The sequence below is a fragment of the Bombyx mori genome, chromosome 16 (genome assembly GCF_030269925.1).
Source record: "Bombyx mori chromosome 16, ASM3026992v2".
NCBI classification, from domain to species: Eukaryota; Metazoa; Arthropoda; class Insecta; order Lepidoptera; family Bombycidae; genus Bombyx; species Bombyx mori.
In genome coordinates, this window is record NC_085122.1 from 4,308,374 (window position 1) to 4,335,911 (window position 27,538).

At 35.9% G+C, this 27,538-nt stretch overlaps 2 protein-coding genes across 6 annotated transcripts in view; both read right to left on the bottom strand.

Annotated features, from left to right (window-relative positions):
- LOC732889 (cellular retinaldehyde-binding protein) lies at window positions 1–25,941 on the bottom strand. Of its 2 annotated transcripts, none has more exons than XM_062672853.1 (9): window positions 25,800–25,941; window positions 18,364–18,490; window positions 9,403–9,562; window positions 7,774–7,936; window positions 6,723–6,781; window positions 5,042–5,238; window positions 2,663–2,773; window positions 1,305–1,407; window positions 1–679 (listed from the first exon to the last, which is right to left on the bottom strand). In XM_062672853.1, the coding sequence occupies exons 3-9, from the start codon at window positions 9,554–9,556 to the stop codon at window positions 528–530; spliced, it is 939 nt and encodes a 312-aa protein (XP_062528837.1). In that variant the 5' UTR covers window positions 9,557–9,562; window positions 18,364–18,490; window positions 25,800–25,941; the 3' UTR covers window positions 1–527.
- LOC101743183 (alpha-tocopherol transfer protein) overlaps window positions 25,550–27,538 on the bottom strand; it is a 13,362-nt gene continuing 11,373 nt past the window's right edge. For all 4 annotated transcript variants that reach the window (XM_004928874.4, XM_062672974.1, XM_062672975.1 and 1 more), the window contains exons 7-8: window positions 26,783–26,885; window positions 25,550–26,217 (exon numbers count right to left, since the gene is read on the bottom strand). In XM_004928874.4, the coding sequence (XP_004928931.2) occupies window positions 26,066–26,217; window positions 26,783–26,885 (255 nt within the window). In that variant the 3' untranslated portion in view covers window positions 25,550–26,065. The remainder of the gene's footprint in view (window positions 26,218–26,782; window positions 26,886–27,538) is intronic.

Here is a 27,538-nt window from a genome sequence, read left to right on the forward strand (position 1 = left end):
TTACAATTGCCAGTTCTTTATTTGAAACCTAAGTTTAAACTTTATTTATGTATTTATTCACGTAAATAAATTTAGACGAATTATTATTTATGTAAGCTTTAATTCATAATTATTTAAAATGGTTTTGAAATATGTTTTATACACGAGCCATCTTAAATTGAGCAATTGCTTAAGATATAACATAAAAGAATACTATATAAATTAATATTTATTTAACCTAAAATCATTTCATGAGAGCATTTTACGATATTATAAATAAAGTATATAAAAAACAAAATCTTTTCAAGACGGTATTTCGACTAAATGTTTTTAATTCCTGGACATTGCCAATGAGTCTAAATTTTTTTTACATATTTGTTGTAACCAGAGAGCATAGTAATGTTTTTGTTCAAAATGACTATAAATTTGAATTCGTTTGATCAAACAAGTGTTATTATAGAAAAGTTTGTTACAACAGCTTTAAAGCTGCACAATGGTAGTGGTAATATAAGAATTGATGTTAAAAACGTATGTATTATAACCTAATATCAGTCGATGGCTAATTGTCTGAATGAGCCGTCGATTCCGAAGAGTTCGTCGTAGTTAGTAGGGCGTCCAGGTCGCAAGGACTCGTTGGCAATTATGGAGTCCTGTTGCTTAAACCACTCTCGATATTCTTGCAGTTTCAACTTCCATTGCTCTGCGGAAAATTGATAGATTCAAAAAAAAAATTCTTAAAATATTTTCGATACCTTATGAAATATATTCGGCAATTTCTTTTTATTCGGGAAAATGACTATGTGGATAATTAAAGGAATTAACAGACTTAGCAGATTTAATTTTGTTTTTTTTCTCTACCTAAGCTGATAGCCTAGAGAGGCTATTTCAGCGTAACTTTAGTTAGTAGGTGAGCTCACGGGGCTCAAACCTGACGACGTTACTAACACGAACCCTATCAAGAGCAGTGCTTCGCAGAATCTACCACCGGATCGGAAACGCGACCCACTGAGAAAATCTGGCGAGAAACTCAGTGGGCTGTGTCTGAGGGTTAATTTACTCGTCGAGCCCTTCGCCGCATGCGGGTTCGACGAGAACGATGACCGGTGCTTGAGGTACCTAAAAGCACCGTTAGTGGATCGGAAGGATCCGAAATGTCGTGTTTGGGGCGACGTCGACTGCTTTCCATTCTGTCCGCAGGATCGGGAATGTAGTTACCGGCGGCCACGATGAGAGGGTTCTCGTGTCGTGCCGCTTTGTCGAAGTGGGCAGATTTAGATTAAGCAGAAATTTAAGTTAGTTTTAGTAGAAAACCTGAATGAACAGACCTTGCAATAGGGTCATCGTACTGCACTGGCCGCCGTACTCTTCAGGTAACATCTCCTGGGGTACGTACTTGTATAAATCTTTGATTTCTTTGTGTATGAAAATCTGCAAATAAGCCACGGGGATTTTAGTTAAGAATTGCTATATGTCAGCTTTCACTGGTCATATTATGAACAAAACAATACCAAGTGTTCCTTGCTGGATGTCTTGTTGTTCTCTTCAATGAAACGATTTGGCTCGTATTTACAGGTTTATTAAAAGATAAAAAACTGAAGAACAAATAATAATGAGGTTGAATATTGTAGTAGATAATGTATGTAATCGTTAAAGATGTATATGCGTTCGCGATCGCTCGATGAAGTGAAGCTCGGTGGTGGGCAAGAATAAAAACTTGTTTGGAGGGGGATTTAGAGATCCTTAACACCAAGTGTCAAATATTTTCCATCAATCTTTGGAAAGAGAAAATCGGCTAATTTCGGTTTCGTATAGCGTTATCTCTGACGCACGAAGCACTTAAGCCTGGTTCGGACTAGGCGAGTATTTTAGTCGAGTACCGAGTAATTTAGTAGCTAAATGTGTTTGAAAACCAAAAATTTTGTCGAGTAGGATAGTAAGTAATTTAGTGAAGTCAATCCATTTTGTTCTATTTTTATCAGGCAAATAGCGCCCCCCACAACGCGTCCTTGCTCACTGGCTCACTGACTAAACAGGTCCGATCCTGTCGATTAGTCGAGTTCATTAGTGGCGCTTCTCAAATGGGTATCTTTGCGCTGAATTTGAGAGTGTATTTTCGGTAACAGAAAATTCATACAACTTTCGGACATTTTCAAACTATCGAAGTATTCTTTGTAATCTCTTCAAATGCTAATTCTTTCAGGAAGATAATTAGTAGCTCCTAGTTTATCTCTTCTATTGATTCCATTTTCGTACCCATAACTTATTTTTCTTAATTACAGAAATTTCCTCATCCACCTCTTCTAAAATAGCCATTACGATTAGCTTAATCAGCTTATTCACTCTATTGCGTAGCAGCCTGTTCATCTTGCAAAACACCAACCACTTGTGTATTCTACTGGACCGTAATACGAGCGATTTCTGTGCAGTAGTGACTAGTTTAGCCACTAAATTATTCGGTACTCGACTAAAATACTCGTATAGTCCGAACAAGGTTTTAGTTAGAATATTCATTAGGAATTCACACTAGCGCTTTTTAGCAACAACTGTTAAGTAGAGTGAGATAGGTATAACTTGAAGATGTTGAAATTAGTCGACTGTATCTTTCGAAAGATCGATGTCCAATATTAACTAAAAAAATCATGAGACAAAATGTAATGATCAAAATAAACAGAAATACACTCACCCTTTTCCTTATTTTTTCCTTAAGGAATGGCTTAACGAAATTGACGAAACGCTCTACCAGCGGTGATGTGTTTATGATGTGGACCTCTTTCAATTTGATCGGGTAGGCTTCCTAAAAACAAAATAAAATAATCAGTATCACTGGCTACATATATTTTAAAGTATCATTAAAATTTCCTCTTATTAGCCTTTTTATTGGTCTTGAACTTGATAATACCGACGTATTTTTAGTTATGTAACGATTATCTACTTGCGATATGAGTTCTACAATTGATTGTCGACTTAACTGGGCCGAATTAGAATAGAATAAAAATAGAATACCGATGTCTTATTGGATACCGATTATCTACTTGCGATATGAGTTCTACGACTGAATGTCGATCTGACTGTGTATATAGTATTAATCAAAAAATTTTTATACAACAGATATGTTATCTTCATAGTAACTGACTCTTCAAATCTGATCGCGCCATTTAAATCTACATATCTACCGATATAGTGCACACACATGTTGACAAGTAGCATTAATGAAAAGTACAAAAGATGGGATAAGCGCGTGAGTAAAAAAGATAGTTATAATTGGAACGATTGCACTTGTTATATTATTACTAGCTGACCCGGCAAACATTGTTTTGCCTTAAATAAGATTTCTAGAGAATTTCTAGTGTAGAAAAAAAAAACTAACTTATTGTAAGTGTGTAAGGATGTGGTAAATGAGTGAAAGAGGTATGTAGTGCTGTGAACGATGAGGGAATATATAATAAAAATAACAAAACCTCATTCAACCACATAATACCTCATTATAACAAAAAAAAATGTCCAAATAAAAAAAAAATGTTAGGGGTGGACAACCCTAATCACTTAGGGGTATGAAAAATAGATAGTAGCCGATTCTCAGGCTTACTGAATATGCATAAAAAATTTCATGAGAATCGGTCAAGCGGTTTCGGAGGAGTATGGGAACGAACATTGTGACACGAGAATTTTATATATTAGATTGCATTTGTTTAGACGCGACTAAAGACGAAACGTCCCAATTGGCCTGTTTTCGAGTCTTCACTTGACGTGCGCTTGAAACTTGAAACATATCTGCTTCTTTTTACATATAAAATATCATTGGTATTAATTCTCTATATCAGACACTAGCTCGGCAAATAACGCGTCAGGTCATTCGATTCTATGTATTATTGTGATTTTATGTAAAGTGTTTTGCGATGAAAACTGCGCTTAGTCGAGAAAATTGAAAGTATGTGTTTAAGATAATTTTTAGTTTGTTACAAATAAGTATTTTTTATTTATTTCTTTGTACCGCACTATAAACTTCATTTGAAGTCGAATGTTTCGGAATACTATCAGAATAAGCAGTTAAACTGAGATCTGTTAAGAAGATCTGTTAGGTACTTAGAACCAAAAGAGACTAAGATCATGGTACGTTGATAGTGCTGTGATAAAATAAACTTTAAACAGTGCTAGTAACAATAAAACTACAAAGTTTGAAATCAATCTGACAAAAGAGAGTGCATAGATCACGAACAAGCGAAATACGTATAAAATTATTTTTATGTTTGAGGTGCATTGCGTCCTGATCAAGCCGGATGGCGGCATTTAGGTTGTAGATGTCTATGGGATCCGGTAACCACTTAACAACAGGTGAGCCGTAAGCTCGTCCACCAATATAAGCAAAAGAAAAAAAAATGACATTAGGAAACCATGAAACTTTGAAATAAGAAAAACTGAATTTCACTAATACTTTCCCTCTAACTCTAAAGTATTCGACTGTGCTTACAGTTTTCGTGGTCACTGAAGTCTAATAATATAATATTTGTTGGGGAAAAAGTCTTTTCGCATCATAGTATGTATGAACTTGTAATAAAATCTCTTTGGCTATACTATTTGTATGTTTTTGATATCATTTTGATATCATTAAAAGTTTAAATTTTAAAGAAGATAATTCCAAATTCAAATTAGGAAAATTTGTGATTTTTATGTAGTTTTTGTACTGTCAAGATGAGTGAAACTAATAAAGAAATTCGATACATTTTAAAATTTTAGTTACTGGAAAAAAGGTAAAAATGCAACGCAAGCCGCGAAAAAAATTTGTGATGTTTATGGACCTAGTGCAGTGTCTGTGAGAGTAGCACAAATTTGGTTTAAGCGTTTTCAATGCGGAAATTTCGATTTCAAAGATGCACGTCGCTCTGGTCGCCCTATTACGGATAAAATTGATGCCATTTTTGAAAAAGTGGAGCAAGATATAGATACTTTAGTTAGCATACTTTATTTAAATGTAAATAAACTATATATTAAAAAAACGTTGTGAATTTTCTTAAAAAAAGCGAAGAAACTTTTTCCCCAACCTATTACGCAAAAAATAGCAGACCTGAACACAGATCATAAATTTCTTGATGGTAGCAGCAGAGAGTTTTGCCAGTATGCTGGGCCCGAGAACAGCTGCGTCCAGCACATAGATGTCTCCTGCGACTCCTTCCTTTTCCTCCGTCAGCCTTACATCACCAATCATAAGAGCTAGTTTGAGTGTATCGATGATTTGTTGGGCATCCAAGTTTTGGTCGATACCTGTAAAAGAAATTCAGAGGCCTTAAACATTTTCCGAGTTCCATTTTCCAACACCACGACACTATTGTATAAGACTTTGACATTACGAATAAATTCTTGCTTTGACACTCTAATTAGAAGTCATTTTTTATTATATAATCGAGCGAATGAGCTGAAGGTCCACCTGATGTTAAATGATTGCACAAGCTCATAGATATATATCGTGAATACCGTCACCCACCTGGAGACGTGGAGTTTAGCACCAGTTTAGGGGTATACGACAAAGGGAAGATCTTCCTCCGAACGGGTGATATTGCTCGGTAGACGGTCCGAACAGTTTTTTTTTTTTTTAGTCCTACCTAAGCTTAACTAGTAGGTGAGCTCACGGGACTCAAACTTGACGATGTTGCTAACACGAACCGTAGCAAGAGCCGTGCTTCGTAGAATCTACCACCGGATCGGAAACGCCACCCACTGAGAAGATCCGGCGAGAAACTCAGTGTGCTGTGTCTGTGGGTTAATTGACTCGTCGAGCACGAGCGTCGAGTACGAAAACACATCCAATAACAAAAGTCAGAAGTTCAGGGAAATTATTAAATGTGAAAAAATGTTGTTTTATTTGTTACCTTATAATTTCCAAAGAAAAAATTACTTAAAATAAGTAGTAGAAGTTCTTAAAGGAAAGCAATCTTATTACCAGAAAATTAGTAATTTTGTTTTCCACAGAGTATCCAAAAAACTTATAAGAAAAAAAAAAACAGTTAATTATGCTATACCAGACTCATTTTTGATGATTAACTTTTCAACTTCATTAAATTGTTATTTTAAGAGATACACGACTAAGCTTACTACGAGTCATTCAGTTTTACATAATATGTAATTAATTATTTCATTGTAATCTAATTATCTCATGAGAATTTTTTTAGTGCCCCTGGAATTTACGTTCTTTACTCACGTTATATGTTTTAAGATCATTGTATATACTAGAAAAACTAGTAAGTCTGTATAACATTTTCTTGGATCAAGGGGAAATCGCCAGACTTCTGCCTACGCACTGGTGGTAGGCGGGAAATGTTGCAGTTGACCCGATTATAAAATCTTAAAAGCTTAATAAACAGCGAAACCCAGGTGATGTAGAAATGGCTCGAGACAGGCTGGGAGTATGCACGACTTCATTGAAATATAATATACTAGCTTTTGCCCGCGACTCCGTTCGCGTGGAATAGTTACTTTGGCATAATGCTAAATTTTATTCCCCACTTTATTTACGTAGAAAGTGAAAATATTTTTGAATTGTAGAATGTTAAGGAGTTATTTAAAACTTTGAAACATTCTTTATTGATGCTCCACTTGTATTGGTCTTACCGTGATGTTATAGCCTTCCTCAATAAATGGGCTATTTAACCAGTAGTTTCTGAGATTAGCGCGTTCAAACAAACAAACTCTTCAGCTTTATAATGTTAGTATAGATATACATACAAATATTGAAACTTGTTGAACATTACCTCTGCACACTGTGACCCTTCTGCCATTAGGCGTGATTCCAGGTAGCGGTGGTCCTTCTCTGTAAATGAGAAGAGTAAAGAGTAAAGTTCTATATTTTATAAAATGTATGCATTAGAAAATCGCTGTATTCGTGTATCTAGGTATAAGCCGCGCCAATAAAGAAACGAATCTAAAATGGCGGCGGCGATCATGCGCTCTCACTCTAAACTATTGCTGTCTTTAGTCGCAAACGGCGCGTAGGTACTGCATGCAAAAAAAAAATCAGTTCTGACTTTGTTGTTGAGTTCGAGTTTTTTTCACTTTCGAACTGTGCGACTTATATGACTGGCAGCAAAAGTGTCTACGCAAGTTACCTCCCAGATGAGACACCTCTCCCTCGGCCAGGGCATAAAGTAAAGTACATTCTCATTCGTTTTTTTATATTTTTTTACAATAAACATTTTTTTCTTTCTATCTTTCTTTTTATTTGTTGACCCTACCATCTGTCAGTGCAGGTACATAGACGCCATTTTCGATTCGTTTCTTTATTGACGCGGCTTATAAAGTAGTTTTTATTTTATTACCTAAGTCGTGTTTTGGCTCACCCAGTGTTGAGTGGTTTACTAGAACTAATCTACATCTTATTGCAAATGTCACTTATCACCCTATTTAACTTTAATACCAAGGGGTCTTTCGTTTTGTCATGAAGGCACGTTATTCAATTGAGACTTTGACCTCATGTCGCAAGGGGGCGGCAATCATGTTGTGATCTCTATCCGTTCCGGTAGCCGGTAGTAATGCGTTTCGGTTTGAAAGGTGGGGCAGCCGTTGTATAGTTACAAGTCGTAGTTACAAGTTACGTTGTACAGTCTCAAGTATAGTTACTTGAGACCTTTGAACTTATATCTTAAGGCGGGTGGCGCATTTACGTTGTAGATGTCTGTGGGCTCCAGTAACCCCTTAACGCCAGGTGGGCTGTGAGCTCCGTCCACCCATCTAAGAAATAATAAAAAAACGGTGGACCGCCTTACACCATCCAGTGCATTAGAAGAAAACGAAAACAAAACTAACATTTTATTGGTTAAGATCTCCGTCAATTCCGGCCTGGTTGCGTCACGTTTGGTGAAAAATTCTGGGCACGCTGCCCTCATAGTGAAATACATGTCCAGCTTCCGTTTACACTTCTCCAAGGAAAAGCTGCTGCCGCGTAGGAATGTCATCAGCGGCCCCGTTTCTGGAAACACAATGGAACGTATGGAAACAAGGGTTTTTTGGATGACTTGAAGACATTTACACACTTGAAGACACGGAAGGATTATAGCAATCTCGAGAGGCTTATCTTGAGTGGTAAGGTAGATGGGAAAAAACCTCGGGGGCGCAGCCCAATACGTTGGTCCGACCAGATCCGCACCGCTCTTGATTCCACGTTTCACAATGCCCCCCACACCGCCAGAGACAAGAACGGATGGAGAAAGATCATGCGTGCGAAGGTAATACAAAAGGGTGGTCACGACCCTCAGCAATGAGGAATACGACGCAAGGAGGAGGAAGACATTTAATTGAAATGTATTTATTGCGTTTTCCAAATTTGTTTTTTTAGTTTTGTTTTAATAATTTTGAAAGGATAATAATAAAAAAATTTACTTGGAAAAGAAATTTAATTTGGATGTTTACAAATTTTATTTGATCTTTACAAAATTAAATTTGAAGTTAATAAAATTGAATTTGAAGTAAAAAGCCTATATTTTATAAATGAATTAGAATACAAGGAACACGAAGTAATACTAGCTAATTGATTGAACAATCACGGATATCTATCTATATCTACTACTACCTACAATCGTTAATGTTGTTTTTATGTCATTAAGTTGTATTTGAAAGAATATTGGTGACACGAAAAGCAAATTGATAAATGGTTTAGTCATGCGATCAAAGACATAAAATTAGTCTAGATTAGATTAGTTAAAATGTCTGCGGTTAAAGTCATAGGTGTATTAAAATTTAATAAGCCACTAGGTTCAGCTTTAACTGCGTGGTGATGTTGCTAAGATTCATTTGAGATAGGTCAAGGTAGGTCCTACTCCTTTGAGCTGTGAGCTCGTCCACCAATCTAAGCAATAAAAAAAAGGTTCTGGATTGTTCATATATATGTTATACATTTCGTTTTTTATGGAGATTTTGGTCTACATTCACCTATTTCAATTAATTAGATGGTTTTATTCGCGCTCGTGGTTCAGAGCTCTTCTGATTAAGTTTAGATGGATGGACAAGCTCAGAGCCCACCTGGTGTTAAGTGCTTACTGGAGCCCATAGACATTGTTCCGTCCTGTAACAGAAGTATAGTTACAACGGCTACCCCATCCTTCAAACCGAAATGCGTTACTATATCACGGCAGAAAAAGGCAGGATGGTGGTACCTACCCGCGCGGACTCGCAAGAAAGCCTACCACCAGTAATTACGCAAATTATAATTTTGCGGGTTTGATTTTGATTACACGATGTTATTCCTTCACCGTGGAAGTCAATCGTGAACACTTGTTGAGTACGTATTTCATTAGAAAAATTGGTACCCGCCTGGGATTTGAAGACCGGTGCATCGCTCAACACGAATGCATTGGACGTGTTATCCTTTAGGCCACGACGACTTCAAATTTCTTCGAAATGTTCAGTCCCACAATATATTTTTTATCTTGTACTAACCCCAATCATCAGGTAGATGTGGCTGTTTCTTCAACCATTCTCTAATAGCAGCCAAGTCCTGATCCTTGGTTTTAGCATCCTCCTTCAGCTCCACTCGTATAGCCTGCCAGAGTTCACCCGTGGGCTGCTCTAAAAGTTCTTGTTTGATCTTCATTTCAAACTGAAAATTAATAAGAAAATGCAAGTTACTAATTAATATATTATTATAAGATAATCTATATATATATATAAAAATGAATTGCTGTTCGTTAGTCTCGCTAAAACTCGAGAACGGCTGGACCGATTTGGCTAATTTTTGTCTTGAATTATTTGTGGAAGTCCAGAGAAGGTTTAAAAGGTAGATAAATATGAAAATGCTCGGAATAAAATAAAAATAACAATTTTGTTTTCCCTCTGATGTGTCCCCCGTCGGACGGATTCCTTTTGTTTGTTTTATATTTATTTTATACAAAAGTTTAGATCTTTTATTTATCGATTGAGGCATTACGAAGTATGCCGGGTCAGCTAGTATATAATATATTAATTAGTCTTGATTTACATATGAAATTGAAATTGGTAATAGTGGAATTTAAAAGCAAAAATGTAACAGAAGAATTTAATGTAACAGAAAGTAAAAAAAACACACTTGGATGCCACTAATCTGTATTAAATGAATATGATCATTTGTTTTTGCTCGTCTTGTGTTATTAAAATAAAATTGCATGTACTTAAGGATATAAGTTGATATTCAGTTTAATTAAGGTAAATTTTTTTAGGGTAGGTACATAATAAAAGTTTATAAAGCTATAATTTTTTACAAATTATTGAATTTATGAATAATTCATTTAAGAAACAAAAAAATAATAATATTATACAAAAACGTTATTTTAAGGTATTTATTTTTAGTGATTACTTAAAGTAATTGCACGGTCTGCTGGTTATTCCACTCATTTACGCAACTTCAAATTTAATCAGCATTTCTTTAATTTTAACATCGTAACAAGAAGTTAATATAAAAACAATTTTTTTCTTGTTTATCGCGGCGACTTCATTAAGTCTTCTTTTTATTTCATGGTCAGTATTTAATAAATTGCTTATTATTTATTATATTAATCCTTGTTCGAGTCATCATGGCTTAAAGGATAAGACGTCCGGTGTGTTCGGTATCAAATTAATTACCTAATCCAATTTTTTTAATGCCCTCATAGGCAGACGAGCATACGGTCTACCTGATGGTGAGTAGTTACCGTCGCCCATGGACTTCAGCAATGCTAGGGCATAGCTAAACCGCTGCGTACCGTTAGGTTCTCTCCACAAGCCTCGTTTGAACAAGGACATGTCATAGTGCTCGGGAATAAATAGCATGTCTCAATAAATTCAACACCAATAATTGGGCCCCTTTGGTCTAGTGAATGAGCTTGATAACAGTAGGTGCTAATGGATCCGGGTTCAATTCTCGCTCGCAGTCAGGATTTTTGTTACTTAACTGGATCCATTTATTTTTGTATCGTATGTATGCCATTTGAATTTCTATTTTCAATAAGGTAAAGTTTTTATTCGTCAAACTTATATTTTATCGTATAAAGAGAACGTCCACGACCTTCACTAAATAAATAAACATATGTTTAAATATATATGTATATATATTTCATTCTCGTATATATGAATTATATATCTGAAATATCAAAACACGGAAAATCTTGCAGTATTCCAAAAAAAAAGCGATACTAATTTATTGATCTTGAACTTTTAATAAAGAATTTACTATTGACAAATGTCATTGAGAAGTTACAAGCGGTTCATAGCAATTCAATACTGGAATCAGAAACCAGACTACGGCGTAAATTTCACAAATATTGTTGGCTGAATGCTATTTCATTATAGGTGACGTCATTTGGGGTTAAAATAAACTTCAAAGCAGGCTACCGTTTTTTTACTCGTAAATAAAATCGAACCAAAGTATCAATTATCAAGAATCAATGAACTATAAATAAGGAATGAAAAAAAAAAATTGAGGTGCATGCCTTGTGAGCTCGCTCGGGTAGATACCAACGCCCTGCTTATTCCTGCGTGAAGCAGTAATGCGTGTTGGTTTGAGGGATAGCCGTTGTACTGTAAAAACTGAATCTTAGTACTTATGTATTAAGGTGGGTGGCGGAATTTATGTTGTTGATGTCTATGGACTCGAGTGACCACTTCTTAGCACTAGATAGGCCGTGAGCTCGTCTATCCATATTAGCAGTAAAAAACAAACAAAAAAAAAATAGGTATAGTCATTAACTTTTAATTTAAATGTTCAGTAAATAATTACTTACATATTTTTACACTTAACCAAAAACAACTAAAATCTTTAAAAAAAAAAAAAAAAAACATGACTCGTTCATTGCAATTGAATACAATAAATATAATCCTGTCCTGTCAACACACGTTACAAGCGAGTTATGACAAGCTTACATTTCTTCTTCGAAGCATTGTTGCGTTTCAGATTAAAGGATAGGGCGGCACGACATTGAAGGCGTTGACTTCTCATCTCAAGGTCAAGACTTTAGCGGTGCGAAGTTCTGGGTTTTTAACATGAAATCTGTGTTCGAATAAAAAGTCGTCGTGGCCTAAAGGATAACACGCCCAGTGCATTCGTATGTAGCGATGCACCGGTGTTCGAATTCCGCAGGCGGGTACCAATTTTTCTAATGAAATACGTACTCAACAAATGTTCACGATTGACTTCCACGGTGAAAGAATAACATCGTGTAATAAAAATCAAACCCGCCAAATTAAAATTTGTGTAATCACTAGTGGTAGGACCTCTTGCGAGTCCGCACGGGTATGTACCACCACCCCGCCTATTTTCTGCCGTGAAGCAGTAATGCGTTTCGGTTTGAAGGGCGGGGCAGCCGTTGTAACTATACTGAGACCTTAGAACTTATATCTCAAGGTGGGTGGCGCATTTACATTGTAGATGCCTATGGGCTCCAGTAACCAGTTAACACCAGGTGAGCTGTGAGCTCGTCCACCCAGCTAAGCATTAAAAAAAAAAGAATATCGAGTGAGAAATTAGTTTCCCCTCTCCTACCTACATTAGTAATCTCGAAGGGTTAGCTTCACCGGACATGTAGGTGAGCTCACCGGTGTCAGCCGACTTTGCTAACACTAGCCCTAGCAAGGGCAGTACTTTGCCGTATCTACCCCCGGATCGGAACCGCGACCCACTGAGAAGATTCGGCGTGAAACTCAATGAGCTGTGTCTGTGGGGAGAAATGAGATCTCAGACTTAATTATATATCGAGGGGTGAAAGACTATTTTTATTTAGGCGATTTTTTTTTTTTTTTTATTGCTTAGGTGGGTGGGCGAGCTCACAGCCCACCTGGTGTTTAGTGGTTACTGGAGCCCATAGACTTCTACAACGTAAATGCGCCACCCACCTTGAGATATAAGTTAAGTAGATATAATAAGGTCTCAATTATAGTTGCAACGGCTGCCCCACCTTTCAAACCGAAACGCATTTTTGCTTCACGGCAGAAATATGCAGGGTGGTGGTACCTACCCGCGTGGACTCACAAGAGTTGCTACCACCAGTAATTACGCAAATTATAATTTTGCGGGTTTGATTTTTATTACACGACAGTGGTTTTTTCCAACCATAACAACGATCATACAACATATTCGACACAAACAATAATTTTGCTATTATAATTTTATTTATCGTCAATAAAATTGAACAGTCTATATTTATGTTCAAGAAATAGCGACATTGCAAATAAAAAAAAACACATTAATAAACTTGACGAAACGCCATTAAAACAATGAAGCAACCGAAACCTTGTCTCAAGAGCTTCAAGAGCCTTGTTTTTGATTTCTCGAGTGGTATATGGTTACCGTCAAGGTCAACGGAAAGAAAAAAATCAAAATTTTAGTGTAATCACTTCAGATGCACGTCTCGTGGTTTTTGTCTTTGTAAGCTGTGATTTCGTTATTACATTTTAATGTTGTAATCACATCCTATTTCTTTTGATGTGGGTACTCACTTTTAATGATCGTTGATGTCGTAATAAAACGTTCTAAGCGTCTAAGTTTTATGATACTCTGTTGCGGCTTGAGAGAACCACAGAGAAACCAGAGATGTAATATTCCCCGGTGCTCTCGGTTCTGAACCATCCCGGTCACCGTCCTCGTCGAACCCGTCGCTTGCGACGAAGGGCTCGACGAGCGAATTAGCCCATAGACACAGCCCACTGAGTTTCTCGGTTTCTCGCCGGATTTTCTCAGTGGGTCGCGTTTCCGATCCGGTGGTAAATTCTGCGAAGCACTGCTCTTGCTAAGGCTAGTGTTGCCAACGTCCTCAGGATAGAGCCTCGTGAGCTCACCTAGTAACTCGCCCGGTACCGCTGGCATAACTCCGGAATAGGTAGTAAAAAGAAAAAAACCGTTAGCTTATGGACCAGACGATGACAAGTAACGGCTTGACCCCGGAGAATGTAACCTGCTTCATTATTTCTGAATTACATATTTAACGCATTAGCGTTGAATAATTTTAATAAACGAACTAAAGTACCGGATTATACCCGTAATCTGAAATCGTATATGTTATATGATGCTTAGTATCACTTTCGCATGCTCTCAATAAAAAAATATAATTTCAAAAGTTACGTAAGTCAATGAAATGTTTAATTGTCTCAATAAAACTTGTCCTATCGCTCCCGGATCTTAAATTGGTCACTGTTTTAACAAAAGCTTATTGTTCACTCTACGAAATTAATTTAAGAATTTTGTTTTACATATTGATGTTATTTTTGTTACTGTGGCCAATGCGTAAATGTTGTTTAGATTTAAAATTATTGCGGAAACTAAAGCGAAAATTATTGATGCAGCTTGAACGACAATAACATACCGATAGAATAAATAAATAAAACAATAAGTATGGCAGATGAAAAGATTTGAAAATAAGAAAACTTGCAAATAGAAAATCTTTATGAAACTATCGGTAGATTTCCACTTTATGAGTCACTTATTTTTTCCATTATTATCGATGATGGCCAAACGAGTTTCTAGTTTGCTTGAAACCAAAATAAATACGACATAAATAGACAAGATTTATTCAGACAACAAAAACTGGCAGGATACCGTATCATCAGTAAAATCTCGTATCCTATCCAATCCTGTGTGTGATTTTAAATCAGCAAAAAAGACCTACCATTTTCTTGTGAGATATTTTTTTCTTATCTTTTATAAGTAAGCTTTCAACTTTCCGTGTATGCGTTTTAACTGGACAAAATAGTCGATATATGAAAACCTTGACATTTGTCGAGCCCTACGTTAGGTCAGTGGCCTGGGAATGCGTTATGAAGAACTAGTTAATTTGTACACATGCTGTTATAGAGCATGTGTTTTTATCTTTGTTTGTTTTTCGTAGACTGATAATAAATATTATTGTAGATAGCGTAGGGCGTTCGGTATAATAATTTCAGTCTGACGTGGGTTGATGCAAGGGAAGTAGTTGTTAATTTCCTAAGTGAATAATGAAGGTGTCTATAATTACTGAATGAGGAATTCTCTTTTTGTTTTTTTGATATTGACAGGTAGAGAGCTTACTGTCTAACTGATATTTTGTAGTAACTTTTTTAAAAATCTAAATATACATAAATGCAATGGCGGGTCCAGGGGGGGGGTCATGGGGTCATGACCCCCCCCTGAGCTGGTTCCGGGACTTAGGTGAACCACTAATTGAACATAATGATTTTATTTATATATTTTGTCACTATACAGATTTTATGTAACTACATACCTTCAATATTTAATTAATTTAATATAATATAATAACTTTGTATGATGGCAAGCGTTTGGGAACGAGCGCATCGAAAATTTGACTATGTGACCCCCTCCTGGCGCCAAAGCTGGATCCGCCCTTGCATAAATGTTACTCAATCTGTTACTGAGAACAGGTTTAAGGTAACAACAGGTTTCTAAGAAGCATTTTTGTATTGTATTTTTGAGAGTAATTTTAACTTGTCGAAGTCGTCGTGGCTTAAAGGATAAGACGTCCGGTGCATTCGTATCTATCGAGGCAACGGTGTTCGAATCCCGCAGGCGGGTACCAATTTTTCTAGTGAAATAACTTCTTAACAAATTTTCACGATTGACTTCCACGGTGAAAGAATAACATCGTGTAATAAAAATCAAACCCGCAAAATTATAATTTGTGTAATTACTGTCGGTAGGACCTCTTGAGAGACCGCACGGGTAGGTACCACCGCCCCGCCTATTTCTGCCGTGAAGCAGTAATGCGTTTCGGTTTGAAGGGTGGGGCAGCCGTTGTAACTATACTGAGACCTTAGAACTTATATCTCATGGTGGGTGGCGCATTTAAGTTATATATGTTTATGAGCTCCATTAACCACTTAAGACCAGGTGGGCTCTGAGCTCGTCCACCTATCTAAGCATTAAAAAAAAACACTGATGTTTGGTAAAAAATCGCAAAAATAAAAAAATGTGTGCGTGTACTAGTGTACACACGTAAGAAGTGAAACTTCTTTATGGCCTTATTTTTCGAAAAATGATCTACATGCAACTTTCTAGAAATTGGTTAAATAAAGTTAAATTAGATAAAGTTTAAACAAAAGGATTTTATTATCATAGACATGAATACAAAAAAGTTAAATTAGATAAAGTTTAAACAAAAGGATTTTATTATCATAGACATGAATACAAAAAAGATGGCGCGTAACGGAAAAATGTGACGCGTAACCGAAAAATGTGACGGTAAATTTTTTTCCAACGCCGATAAAGAAGTTTCACTTCAAAATTTGCGAGATTTCTGTCTCCAATAGGAGTTGGTACTATGATCAGTGCCAGGGTTCAAAAATTTGTTTTTGTTGTAACAATTTGTTCGGGAAACTTTTTACTAAAAAGACATGAGACTGTATTATTCAACACCTCCGTAGTTTAATACCCCCAATGAAAGCGAATCATCAAAGTTATGTTCATTGGACTTTTATTTAATCCAGGACAACTTGTGACTTTTTGGCCAAAGTCAGCGCTGCGATAATCCTAGGCAGGTGCTACCCTATGTTCTGCAAGTGAAACAATAGGTTCGTTTGTAACAAGATGACACTGGACTAAACCTGCACAAGTACGATCATGACTTTTACGTATGTTATACAATCTCTCTCGTCGGAGCACGGTGGTCCGTGAGAGCTAAGATCAGTGATCGACAAAGTACGGCCCGCGTGCCAACTCCGACCCGCGGAAGTATTTAATCCGGCCCGCCGAGAGTCCATCCATCCTAAATATTCTAGTCAGCACTTTAGCGCGTAAAATAAAATTGACATTTATAATTGAAAATCTTCGAATTGTTTAATGAAATCTCCAATTCGTCAGGGGTGATATGAGATATGAGCTCTAAGGCCTCAGAATAGTTGTTACAACGACTGCCCCGCCCTTTAAACCGAAACGCATTACTGTTTAACGGCAGAAATAGCCAGGGCGGTGGCAACTACCCGTGCGGACTCAAGACGTCTTACCACCAGTAATTACGCAAATTATAATTTTGCGGGCTTAATTTAGGTCACGACGACTCAAAATGTATTAAATGCGCATTGCTTTCAAAAAAACGGTACCTTATGCGAGCTTCGAACACTGGCATTTTCGCTTCGCTTGATATGAGTATACCAGGCGTCTTAATTAGGGCACAACGATATAAATTTGGTCAAGCCTGTGTGTATGTAAAGTTTATTGCGATAATTGGCACATATTTGTTCGCTATTGGTAACTCATTAAGGATCCACCTGAGTGTGAACTATTGGTGCAACCGAATTTTTATTTATTTGAAGATGACAAACGGCCAGACCTCGACCTCAATCGTGACGAACTTCAAAACAGACGGCCATCGAATTTAGAATTAAATTTCGTTAATCGCAAACCGATGTGTGAACTATGTTTATGTTATTTAAGACTAAAATAGACAAACAGCTAAAAGTAGTCACACGAACCAACAATGGTTTGAAACTAATTAAACAGAACTAGCTGTCGAAATCAGTTACGAGCTATGATAATCGATTCTAAGGGCCAATACCGTCTTTACCATAAGGGTACACGGGGCCCGTGCCCAGGGCCCCCATCCTCAGGGGGCCCCGAAAGACCGAAAATTTGTCTCACAAGCTTATTCTCAAAACATTTTTGTCGGGCACATTACACTTTTGTCACAAATCAGTAATCAGAAGGTATTTACAAGGCATATACTAGGCCTATAATAGAAGATTTTGCTCAACAGACATCCCGAAAGAAACCGTTATCGAAATCGTAACCAAAAAACCAGCAGCATTCTAATATCATTAATGACATATTATATCATACTGTATTTGATTACCTATAATAAATGGTCATACTCAGTATTTTTTTATTTATTATAATTCGCTTTTTTTACTTTCCAAAAGGGCCTCGAATTCTTGTGTGCCCAAGGGCCCCATCCTAGCTGAAGACGCCCCTGCTAAGGGCCAATATTTTATTGACACAAAAACACATGTATTTTACGTTGACGCAGAATTTAACGAGACGTTTATCATATAGAAAGTCAAGAGTATGCGAACAACTTTCTAAAAAGCGGGTGGTTTATATTTAATCAATAACAGCTATGATTGTATTACACTTCAATATCCTGTTACGTATATAACATTTTTTTTAAATAACTTTGAGAATAATATATACTGGTTTAATATTTATATTTTATTATAATAATTATGCTCTATACGAGTATATTTGATAACAAGCCCATGAACTTATAAACCGCTCCGAATTGCAATTGTTTTGCTGTTTACTACCGTCAACCATGACCACGAATACTAAAGTATTCAGTACATAGGGAATTATTGTAAAATATATTAAAGAAACGAGAAATTCTACTGTTACAATGGAAATAAATAAAATATATATAAAAAAAAAAAAAACTTAAATTCGCTACGTACGGTATCAAAATAAGCGGTACTTACATTTAATGTCTTCGAATATTACTCGTATCTATGTCACGTACTGTTTACAACTATTTTTGCGTTTTCGCGTCAGCCAAGCGCAAGCTCTCAATGTTCACTGATCGTCGACCTCACCTCTCTCGGCGTGCTGTTGAGAAATGCAGCACTTAACACAAAAAAACGATTGCATACGGGAGGGATTCCGCCCGAGCTGAGCAAATTCGTACCATTGTATGTAGACGAAGACAAATCTTATATGATTCTTGTTAAGCGATTAGAATCTATATATTAATACGTGAAGCAAAAAGTTTGTATCCCTTTTTACGAAAATTGCGCGGACAGAGGAGTATGAAATTTTTCACACTTATAGAGAATATAGAGAAGAAGTGCATAAGGCTAATATTTTTTTTAAATAATGCATAAAAGATACATTAAATCAATAAAGAAAACATTACACACACTACATACCATGTATTTGACGCACACACGCATGCATACTATTTATTGTCAAACTTTTGTTCTTGACGTCGGTTGTCAAATTGAGAATAGAATATTGTTTGTCTTTGTTAATATTTTTTATAGTGTAGTCTTGGCGAAATTTGTGATTATAGAAGTATAAATACAATCAAATAGTGTACAAACTTACAATTCCAATTAATTATAGACGAATTTCGGCTACTGCGGGACCTCTAGTTTATATAATAATGACCAGAGGTCGGAGTAGGTTGATTGATTTAAGGTCGTTGACGTCAAACGTAGAGGATAATATGGATATGCCTCCAAAATACCGGAACTTCATATTTATTGTGATATTTGTTCCGGAATTTTGAAATTAGCATGAATTTGTGTTTAAGGTGAAAAATTTATTAATAATATCAATCTACGTTGCCAGTGCTAGCTAATGGTGAAAGAAATCAGTATTTTATTTTATACAAAAATACCTTGGAATAGTTACACCGTATTTTGTCCCTTTCTGTTGAATTAGAAATGACGCTTGTCAGTATGAGACAAAACTTAGACAAGGCTTTTTGTTATTTTATTTCATGTTCATCTATGTTCACAACGCAACGACTAATCAGAAGCCAGTATGACTGTATGACTCATGTCCTGTATGACTCATTGGGTGTTTGTTAGAAAAAACGATTCGCACGCGCTGCGTTCCAGGTATCTCACTCGCTTACCTCGGTTCGAAGAGTGCGCTCCTAATTTGTGAAATTCCTGTATTGAGTAAATACTAATCTCAACCTGGCTTGTTTACTGATTTCTAGTACCTTCTTAAAACGACGAATTTGGCTAGTATCTACGGACATCGATTTGCTTTTAGATTGGATCTATACTTCAAGTTATTTTGGTTCAGGTAAGCTTTAATGATGTTAATAATTTCTTATGTAAGTAGTTTTTAGGCCTTTTTTTAAAGCATTTTTAAATGTAGAAATTGTATCCGATGAGGATTAAAAATAATTGTTAATTGCATTAATAATAAACGACTTTGTTAGGCTGTCTGTGTTTTTTGTTTTATTTTATTCCATATTTGAAATCCCGAAACTTTTTCCGGTACTTCCCGCACATTAGGGATAAAATGGCATATCCAGATTATAATATCTTGACGCAAGTATATAAAATCAATCTACCTACTCCGACCACTAATAATGACTGACAGTAATATTTTTGCTGATATTATGCTGTTTTTTTATCTCCTTTCTTGAGACGGGCTTCCGTCCACATGGCCTTCTTGATGGTAAATGGTTACGGAAACCCGTAAAACTACTAACACGGATTCCACAGGACACTTGTTTGAGGAAACTTAAGCTATTTTTATAGTTTAATTTCGCGTTTATTGAAACTACTAAGAATAGTCTTCATTATGTTTACGCTTCGCGAAAACGAAGACAGCGCTATGAGGACGAAGTTTTAATTTTATAACGTAACGGCTGTCCCAACCTTAACCGGAATGCAAAATCGGTATAGTAATATCCAACCGTGCGAGTTTACTATCTCGTCAATCACAATTTACACTACCACAAGAAGCACCTTGTGTGTTATTATCACCCAATTTCTATTGTGGTTGAGCAAGAGAATAGTGTAGAAGCTACTAGATCACACAGTAGAATCCTGAACTATCAGTAGCTGAATATAATGAGCCAAATAAATTTATGTTTGATAACACAAAACCTTTGTAAACCCCAGCGAGAATTTTTTTTTCGTTTCATTTTGTTCTGTATTATTCTTAGTTCTCAATCTATTACTTCGAGTTCTTCTCTGAGCACTATATGGATAAATTTACCTTTTTTTTTCTACCTATTCTTGTGACTTAGAGGGGTTATAGTAGATTCACGAACGAGTAAGTCAGTTCACGGGGCTCTAAGTTGGTGATTTTGCTAACGCTACCCCTAACAAGAGCAGTGCTTCGCAGAAACTACCCCCCCGGATCGGAGACGCGACCCACTGAGAAGATTTGGCGAGAAACTCAGTGGGCTGTGTCCGGGTTATACAGGAGCTTCATAGGTAGATAAGTTCTCTATACTCATCTACAAAGACAAAAATACAATGCACGGCTTAAAGTTATGTCAATTAAATTCGGTGTCTACTATCGCCTCTAGTTCACTCACGTCATATCCTTAATTGGATTGTTATTTAGCTCTCAATCACAAAACGTGACTGTCTTATCCGGATGTTATTGTCAAACGTATGGCATAAAAAATAAAATTTGCAGACGTGTTGACGTATTTAATAATTGCCACAACAATTGCTGAATAATGGAATAAAAATTACACGTCGTTATTATATTAATAATAAGTAAAACATGATCTTCTCTAATTGTGTATTAAAGATAACGTCATGGATGGAAGAGAATAGTAATTATCTGTTTAAAAATAAATGGTTATTCGCTGTGTCGGTTTGTCTTAGGATTGGCGGAATCAATTATTTACAAGCGAATAGCCTCTATTGAGAACCCTCTCGTTTTGGAAAAAGTTTATGGGTGTGGGATGTGCATCAATAAATCGTTGGTCACGCCCTCTTTAAATCGAAACTCTTATATGCTGTGCTTTATAAATAGACAGAATAGCAAACGTATGGGATTATAACATACCTTGCTTTATTCCATTTCTTACAGTAATTTCATTACTTTGGTTAAAAAACCTTAACAGAATCTATATATCATCTATCATCTATATAATATATAAAAATGAATTGCTGTTCGTTAGTCTCGCTAAAACTCGAGAACGGCTGGACCGATTTGGCTAATTTTGGTCTTGCATTATTTGTGGAAGTCCAGAGAAGGTTTAAAAGGTAGACAAATATGAAAATGCTCGAAATTCAATAACAATAACAATTTTTCTTTTGATGTGTCTCCCGTCGGACGTATTCCTTTTGTTGGTTTTAAGTTTGTTCGATTGAGAATTTCATTTCGGCTTGCCCTTTAAATGTGTTTTTTTTCTGTTTTTAAACTATATTTCTTTGTTTACGTTATTTCTAGTGGCTCGTAAATTATAGTTCATTCGAAACAAAACCTAAAGCACATTAGCAGAAGACGTAATATTAATTATCTTTGCTAGGTGTTTTGTCACGTTGTATGTTTACAATATTCCTAGTCCCCTCTGGGATTGAAAGTTCTTGTGAATAAACGTAAACCACGGCTTACTGGAGCGAAAACATCTTCACACGTTGTTGAATATGAACCAAATTATCATTTTAATATACGTAAGCAGTTGTAAGTACACAATTTCATGACCATTTAAGAGATATTGGGTACCACCCGTTCACAAGGATGGATCAAAGTTCTTTTAAGCGAATTTATGTATATTTAAGTTGCTTATTACATATACCTGTTTAATGAGTAACTATACTGAGACCTTAGAATGTATGTCTCAAGATGGGTGGCGCATTTACGTTGTAGATGTCTATGGGCTCCAGTAACCACTTAACACCAGGTGGGCTGTGAGCTCGTCCACCCATCTAAGCAATAAAAAAAATTGTAAATATATCGATTTAACTTGTTTTACTCGTAATATTTATTTTTGTCAAGGGCATATTTTTGCATAGTTCCGTATTTCGTGATTTGGATTACAGCATGTTAAATTTTGTCATGTTTTCACCATCCACGAACTTTTTTTAATTTCGAGGCTGTTCCGAGCACGTCTCGAAAATCACCGTCCTCTTTTGAGACTTAAGAAATTTCAAGCTATGGCCTAAAATACTGAAAGGTATAGCTAAGTAATTTTAACTCTATAGTATATCTAAGATGCTGAAGATGGGAAAAAATAGAAAATAAATTTTTATAAATTTGAATTAAAAATTATGTAAGAAAAAATTATTTTATTGTAAAAAAACGTGGGGTGCATGGTATCAGTAGTTATAAATATTTTATGAACAGATATGAGTAGAAGGGTTATTTTGATAATATCCTGAAAAGCACCCCACGCTTTTTTTACAATAAAATCATTTTTACTTACACTTTTTTAATTCAAATTTATTAAAATTTGTTTTCTATTTTTTATTTGGATTTTCTATAAAAGCGTATTTTGTTAGTTTTTTTAAACTGTTATTTATTTTACTTTGCTCTAATATCCTGAATTGAATCGCAATGTATTGTTTATTGTTTTAATCGGCTTGCTCCTTAAGCATTTTGTTTTGTTTTTAGAGTAAGTTTTCGCGCTGAACAACTAATCATTTTATTGGAGTTTATATTATTTTATACTAAAAATGTGTGATGCGTTTATATATTCGCAAAACTTATCTTCAAGTAATTCACTTTCAGTTCTCACAATGGAATCAATTTATTGTCGTTGTAAATGAACGAGCATACGGTCCATTTGATATTAAGTAGTCACTATCCCTCATGGTCATCAGTAACGTCAGAAGCACAGTCAGACTATTTTCTACTATTAAAGAATCTCTTCCTCTTCAGAATTAAGGACGGTAGTTATGTCCGCCATTGCACTTCGGAGCGATCCAAACTAATTGTTTATTTGTTGTAACTATACTGAGACCTTAGAACTTATATCTCAAGGTGTGTGGCGCATTTGCGTTGTAGATGTCTATGGGCTGCAGTAACCACTTAACACCAGGTAGGCTGTGAGCTCGTCCAACCATCCATGCAATAAAAAAAAAATGGTATCACGTCTTATTTATGCCGTTGATTGCCGTTGGGTTTAAACATGTCCGTTAATATAAAATCTATTATTAGTAATTGAAAACACATTTTATATACACTAGACTGATAGCTTTAAATGGGCACTCAGAGAGCTTGCTATTTACTTTCTGTAGCCATTGTTCCATTGCAATTAGTCTTCTCTTCAACCGCATATCTCAAAGTGAGATGTAATATATAAAACAAAAGCACGAAGATGGCAGGACAAATTACGTACCGCATTCTTTTCTGCCGCGAAACATTTATAGAGTGTGTTTAGTGCGAGTTTTTTAACGTTCTCGACAGCGTAGAAGTTAGCTCATATTTGTATGGAATGGGACCGTTTGCGTACGTTTGCCGCTAGGGGCACTGTTCCAACTGCATACAAAACTTTGGTTAACTTTTACGCTAGCGAGAACGTTAAGGAACTCGCACTAAGCACACTGGTCGATGTGAAGGAAGCTGTTGTACCAAGAAACTTCAGTCTTAAATTTCAAGGGGATTGTTGAAATTTATTTAGTCATGTCAGCTTGTAGCTGTAAGGAGCCCACTGAGTTTCTCGCCGGATCTTCTCAGTGGGTCGCGTTTCCGATCCGGTGGTAGATTCTGCGAAGCACTGCTCTTGCTAGGGTCAGTGTTAGCAACTCTCCGGTTTGAGCCCCGTGAGCTCACCTACAAACGTTAGGGTGAAGCTGAAATAGCCTCTCAAGACTATCAGTATAGTTAGGAAAAAAAAAAGCTGTAAGGTCAGTGACCCGTTTTTATATTAGGGATGGCGCGTTCGTCTTCCTTACCCGAAGTACAAAACCGGCGACCTACGCATTGTATTTTATACGTCGACTCGCTGTTACAATACAAACAACAGAATCAACAGTTTTATTATGTATTCCAAAAGTGTACATCGCAGCACACTCGCGATGTCGTAAAACGTATTATCCATGTAACAAGATAAATCTTTTGTTGTGCGTATTATGCGATCGGCTCAAGGTTACAATTTTGTGTCATTATGGTTTTTTTTTTATTCGGTTTTTTATGTGTTGATTGTCTTTAAACAAGCTCTAATGGAACTATATAGTTTTTAATATGACATTAAACCTTTTGTTTTCTTCAATTGGATACTGGCAAAAAAGTTGTAATTTGCTTGGTTCTTTTTTTTATTGTCAGCTCTGAGAAACGAATAATTTGAAATTAGATTTTTTTTGATTATTTTACATCGACGGCTAGCTCACGGTTTTTGTCTCTTTTCGGTCATAGACTTCATTTTGAAACATGGTTGGCAATTTTATTTAATTTGCCCATCCTATGTTTTTCCCCATGAAAGTTTAATACACGCTCTATACTAGAGTGGCCCTCTCTCGAGTCTACGGATACTCATTTCTCCCCCACCTAATCTCGGCCGGATTTCTTCAAGGCTCCGCCCTTTTCGCGCTCCACTTTAGTCTATTGATAAACGACATTCCCCAATTGTTGCCAATCTAGCTAGCCCTCGTTGTAGAGCACACAAATATTTACTAGAAACAAGTCCCTAATCGAAAATCGATTCTTTCTGAATGACATATCGATATTAGCCCACCGAAAAGCACAGCCGTGCTCTTTCAAACTAGCCTGACAGAAATTCTCACAACACGCCGCTCTGACCTCTTCAGCTTAAAAAAGACATACTTAAGAATTTCGGAAACTTATAGCATCTGCTATTGCTGTTTTTTTTTTAAAATTGCATATTTTAATTGCCTATAAACCAGTTCAAATCATAGTTATGATAATGTAACCTTTCTACGTATAAGTGATAGTTATTTTTGTCGCGTAAAAAAACACTAGCGACAGGTGTAGGTCAAAGAAGGAACATATCTCATAACATCATTCAGGTCCTACAGTTAATAACTTTTAAATCGTCTCTCTTTAGCCCAATGACTGTTATTATGAACAGACGGAGCTCTCAAATAGTGTTTTTTTATTGCCCTTGTAGACAGACGAGTATACAGCCACCTAGTGGTGAGTGATTACCGTCGCCCATGGCCATGCCAGGGGCTGCCTACCGTTAAGTACTCTCCATAATATGAATAAAACGATTTACAGTTAAAAATATTCATTTTATTCCTTGATAAAAAAAAAACTTATCACAGTTTTAGTCATTACAAAATTGAACAGAAATTTAATGTATCTGAACTAAAATGTATTTAATAATTCCCTGATCATCCAAAAGAATTGTAGTAATAGACATGCACTAATAGCTAAATATATATTTACTAACACAATTAACGTTGGCACAGCTAGTTAATCTGTCAACCGTATATAATAATAAAAAGATATAGATAGTAGTACCTACCTAGTATACATTTCTTTAAACACAGAAATAACTGACAATGTTTTTCTTATAGTTGCATCTTCACTATATGTACCCAGGAATTTGACAATTAACGCAAAATAAACCATAAAAGTTTCACGAAAACTAAATTACAATAAAATAAGTTTAGGTAGATTTAATTAAAAAAAAAAATTTGAGTCACCGACTCGAATATAAAATCTAAATTGTAAAAACCATTCCTACCGTATGTGTGCTACTAAAGCGATGTTTAATTATATAACCTAAGTTTAATCTATTGACAGCTGTCTAAATGAGCCATCAATACCAAAGAGTTCGTCGTAATTAGTTGGCTTTCCTGGTCTCATAGCTTCGTTAGCTTTTAAAGCTTCTTGTTGCTTAAACCAAGGACTGTACTCCTCTAGCTTCTTCATCCAAGCTTCTGTGAAGAATAAAATAAACATTCGTAAGGCCTTTATTTTACTTAAGTCGTGTATGAAGTCATATTGAAAGAAGTAATTTTGTAGCTCTTGATGAAGGAATTTTGTGGTCATCTCTATATATAAAAATGAATTGCTGTTCGTTAGTCTCGCTAAAACTCGAGAACGGCTGAACCGATTTGGCTAATTTTAGTCTTGAATTATTCGTGGAAGTCCAGGGAAGGTCTAAAAGGTGAGAAAATATAAAAAAGCTCGGAATTATATAAAAACAAACAATTTTGTTTTTCCTTTGATGTGTCCCCTTGATGTGTCTTTTATTTATCGATTGAGGCACTACGATAGCTGTAGAACACATTTTTATTTACAAAAAGTGTCGCGACAGCATATGGTTAACTATTATAGTTATGTCGCAATAAGTGTTCTTTTATTTAAAAAAATATAACAACGTCAAATATCGTTGAAATTTTTGTTAAAGACCCGAGCGGAGCTGGAGCGGGCCGCATGTATATATACTTATATATATGTAAATACACGTGAACGTTTCATTCTTTTTTTAAATTCACTTACTGTTCACGTCTTCAAGAGAACATCCGTTGCCTCCGAATTCAACGGGTAGAATTTCTTTAGGGATATAATCCTGAAGACATTGCACATCGACGTGGAAGAACACCTGAAAGTATTGAACAATATGTAACCATAATAATATGCTTTACCGTCTAATGGGATGCCACTTTCTGCTGGTAAATCACGTATGAAAGAAATGTAAGAGTTTCCTTGAACTGATCTTAACTTTTTATTTTATTTTTATAGCGTAAAGTGATATTGGAGCCCATAGACATTATAACCTATCATCTCAAGACATGAGCTCGAAGATATAATGGCATTTTAGAACATCTGTCCCACTGATGCATGTCTGCTTTCACGGCAGAAATGGGGTGGATGGTGAGACTACTCGTACGCCCCACCACCAGTAAATGCCAAATGGATGTTGGAGCACGCTAGTATAATCAAATAAGGCCGCTGCCAATTATTGTCCTGAGAGATATGTGATTGTGCTTAGTATAGGCCGATACCACACAGCCAAAGCTATGCTATAGTATATAAGTAAAATTAATAGGTAAATTGACCATTTAAAAATTCTGTTTTTTTTTTCTAATAAAATGTTTAGTTTTATTACCTACATATGAGTCGTTTATTATCAAAGGTGCAAAGGCAATCTGTGCATTTGGACAAAAAAATGTTATTGATATGTCAATACAGATTGATTTGAATATAATCGTCTCCTTCAAAGAATACGGTTCAAAACCTACATTAAATAAAGGT

Coding starts and splice junctions, on each gene's coding strand:
- LOC732889 (XM_062672853.1), bottom strand. CDS start 9,556: ATGAAGATCAAACAAGAACTTTTAGAGCAGCCCACGGGTGAACTCTGG. Junction 5,239..6,722: donor AAGGGTCACAGTGTGCAGAG/GTAATGTTCAAC, acceptor TTTCTTTTACAG/GTATCGACCAAAACTTGGAT. Junction 1,408..2,662: donor AGGAAAAAATAAGGAAAAGG/GTGAGTGTATTT, acceptor GCTTATTTGCAG/ATTTTCATACACAAAGAAAT.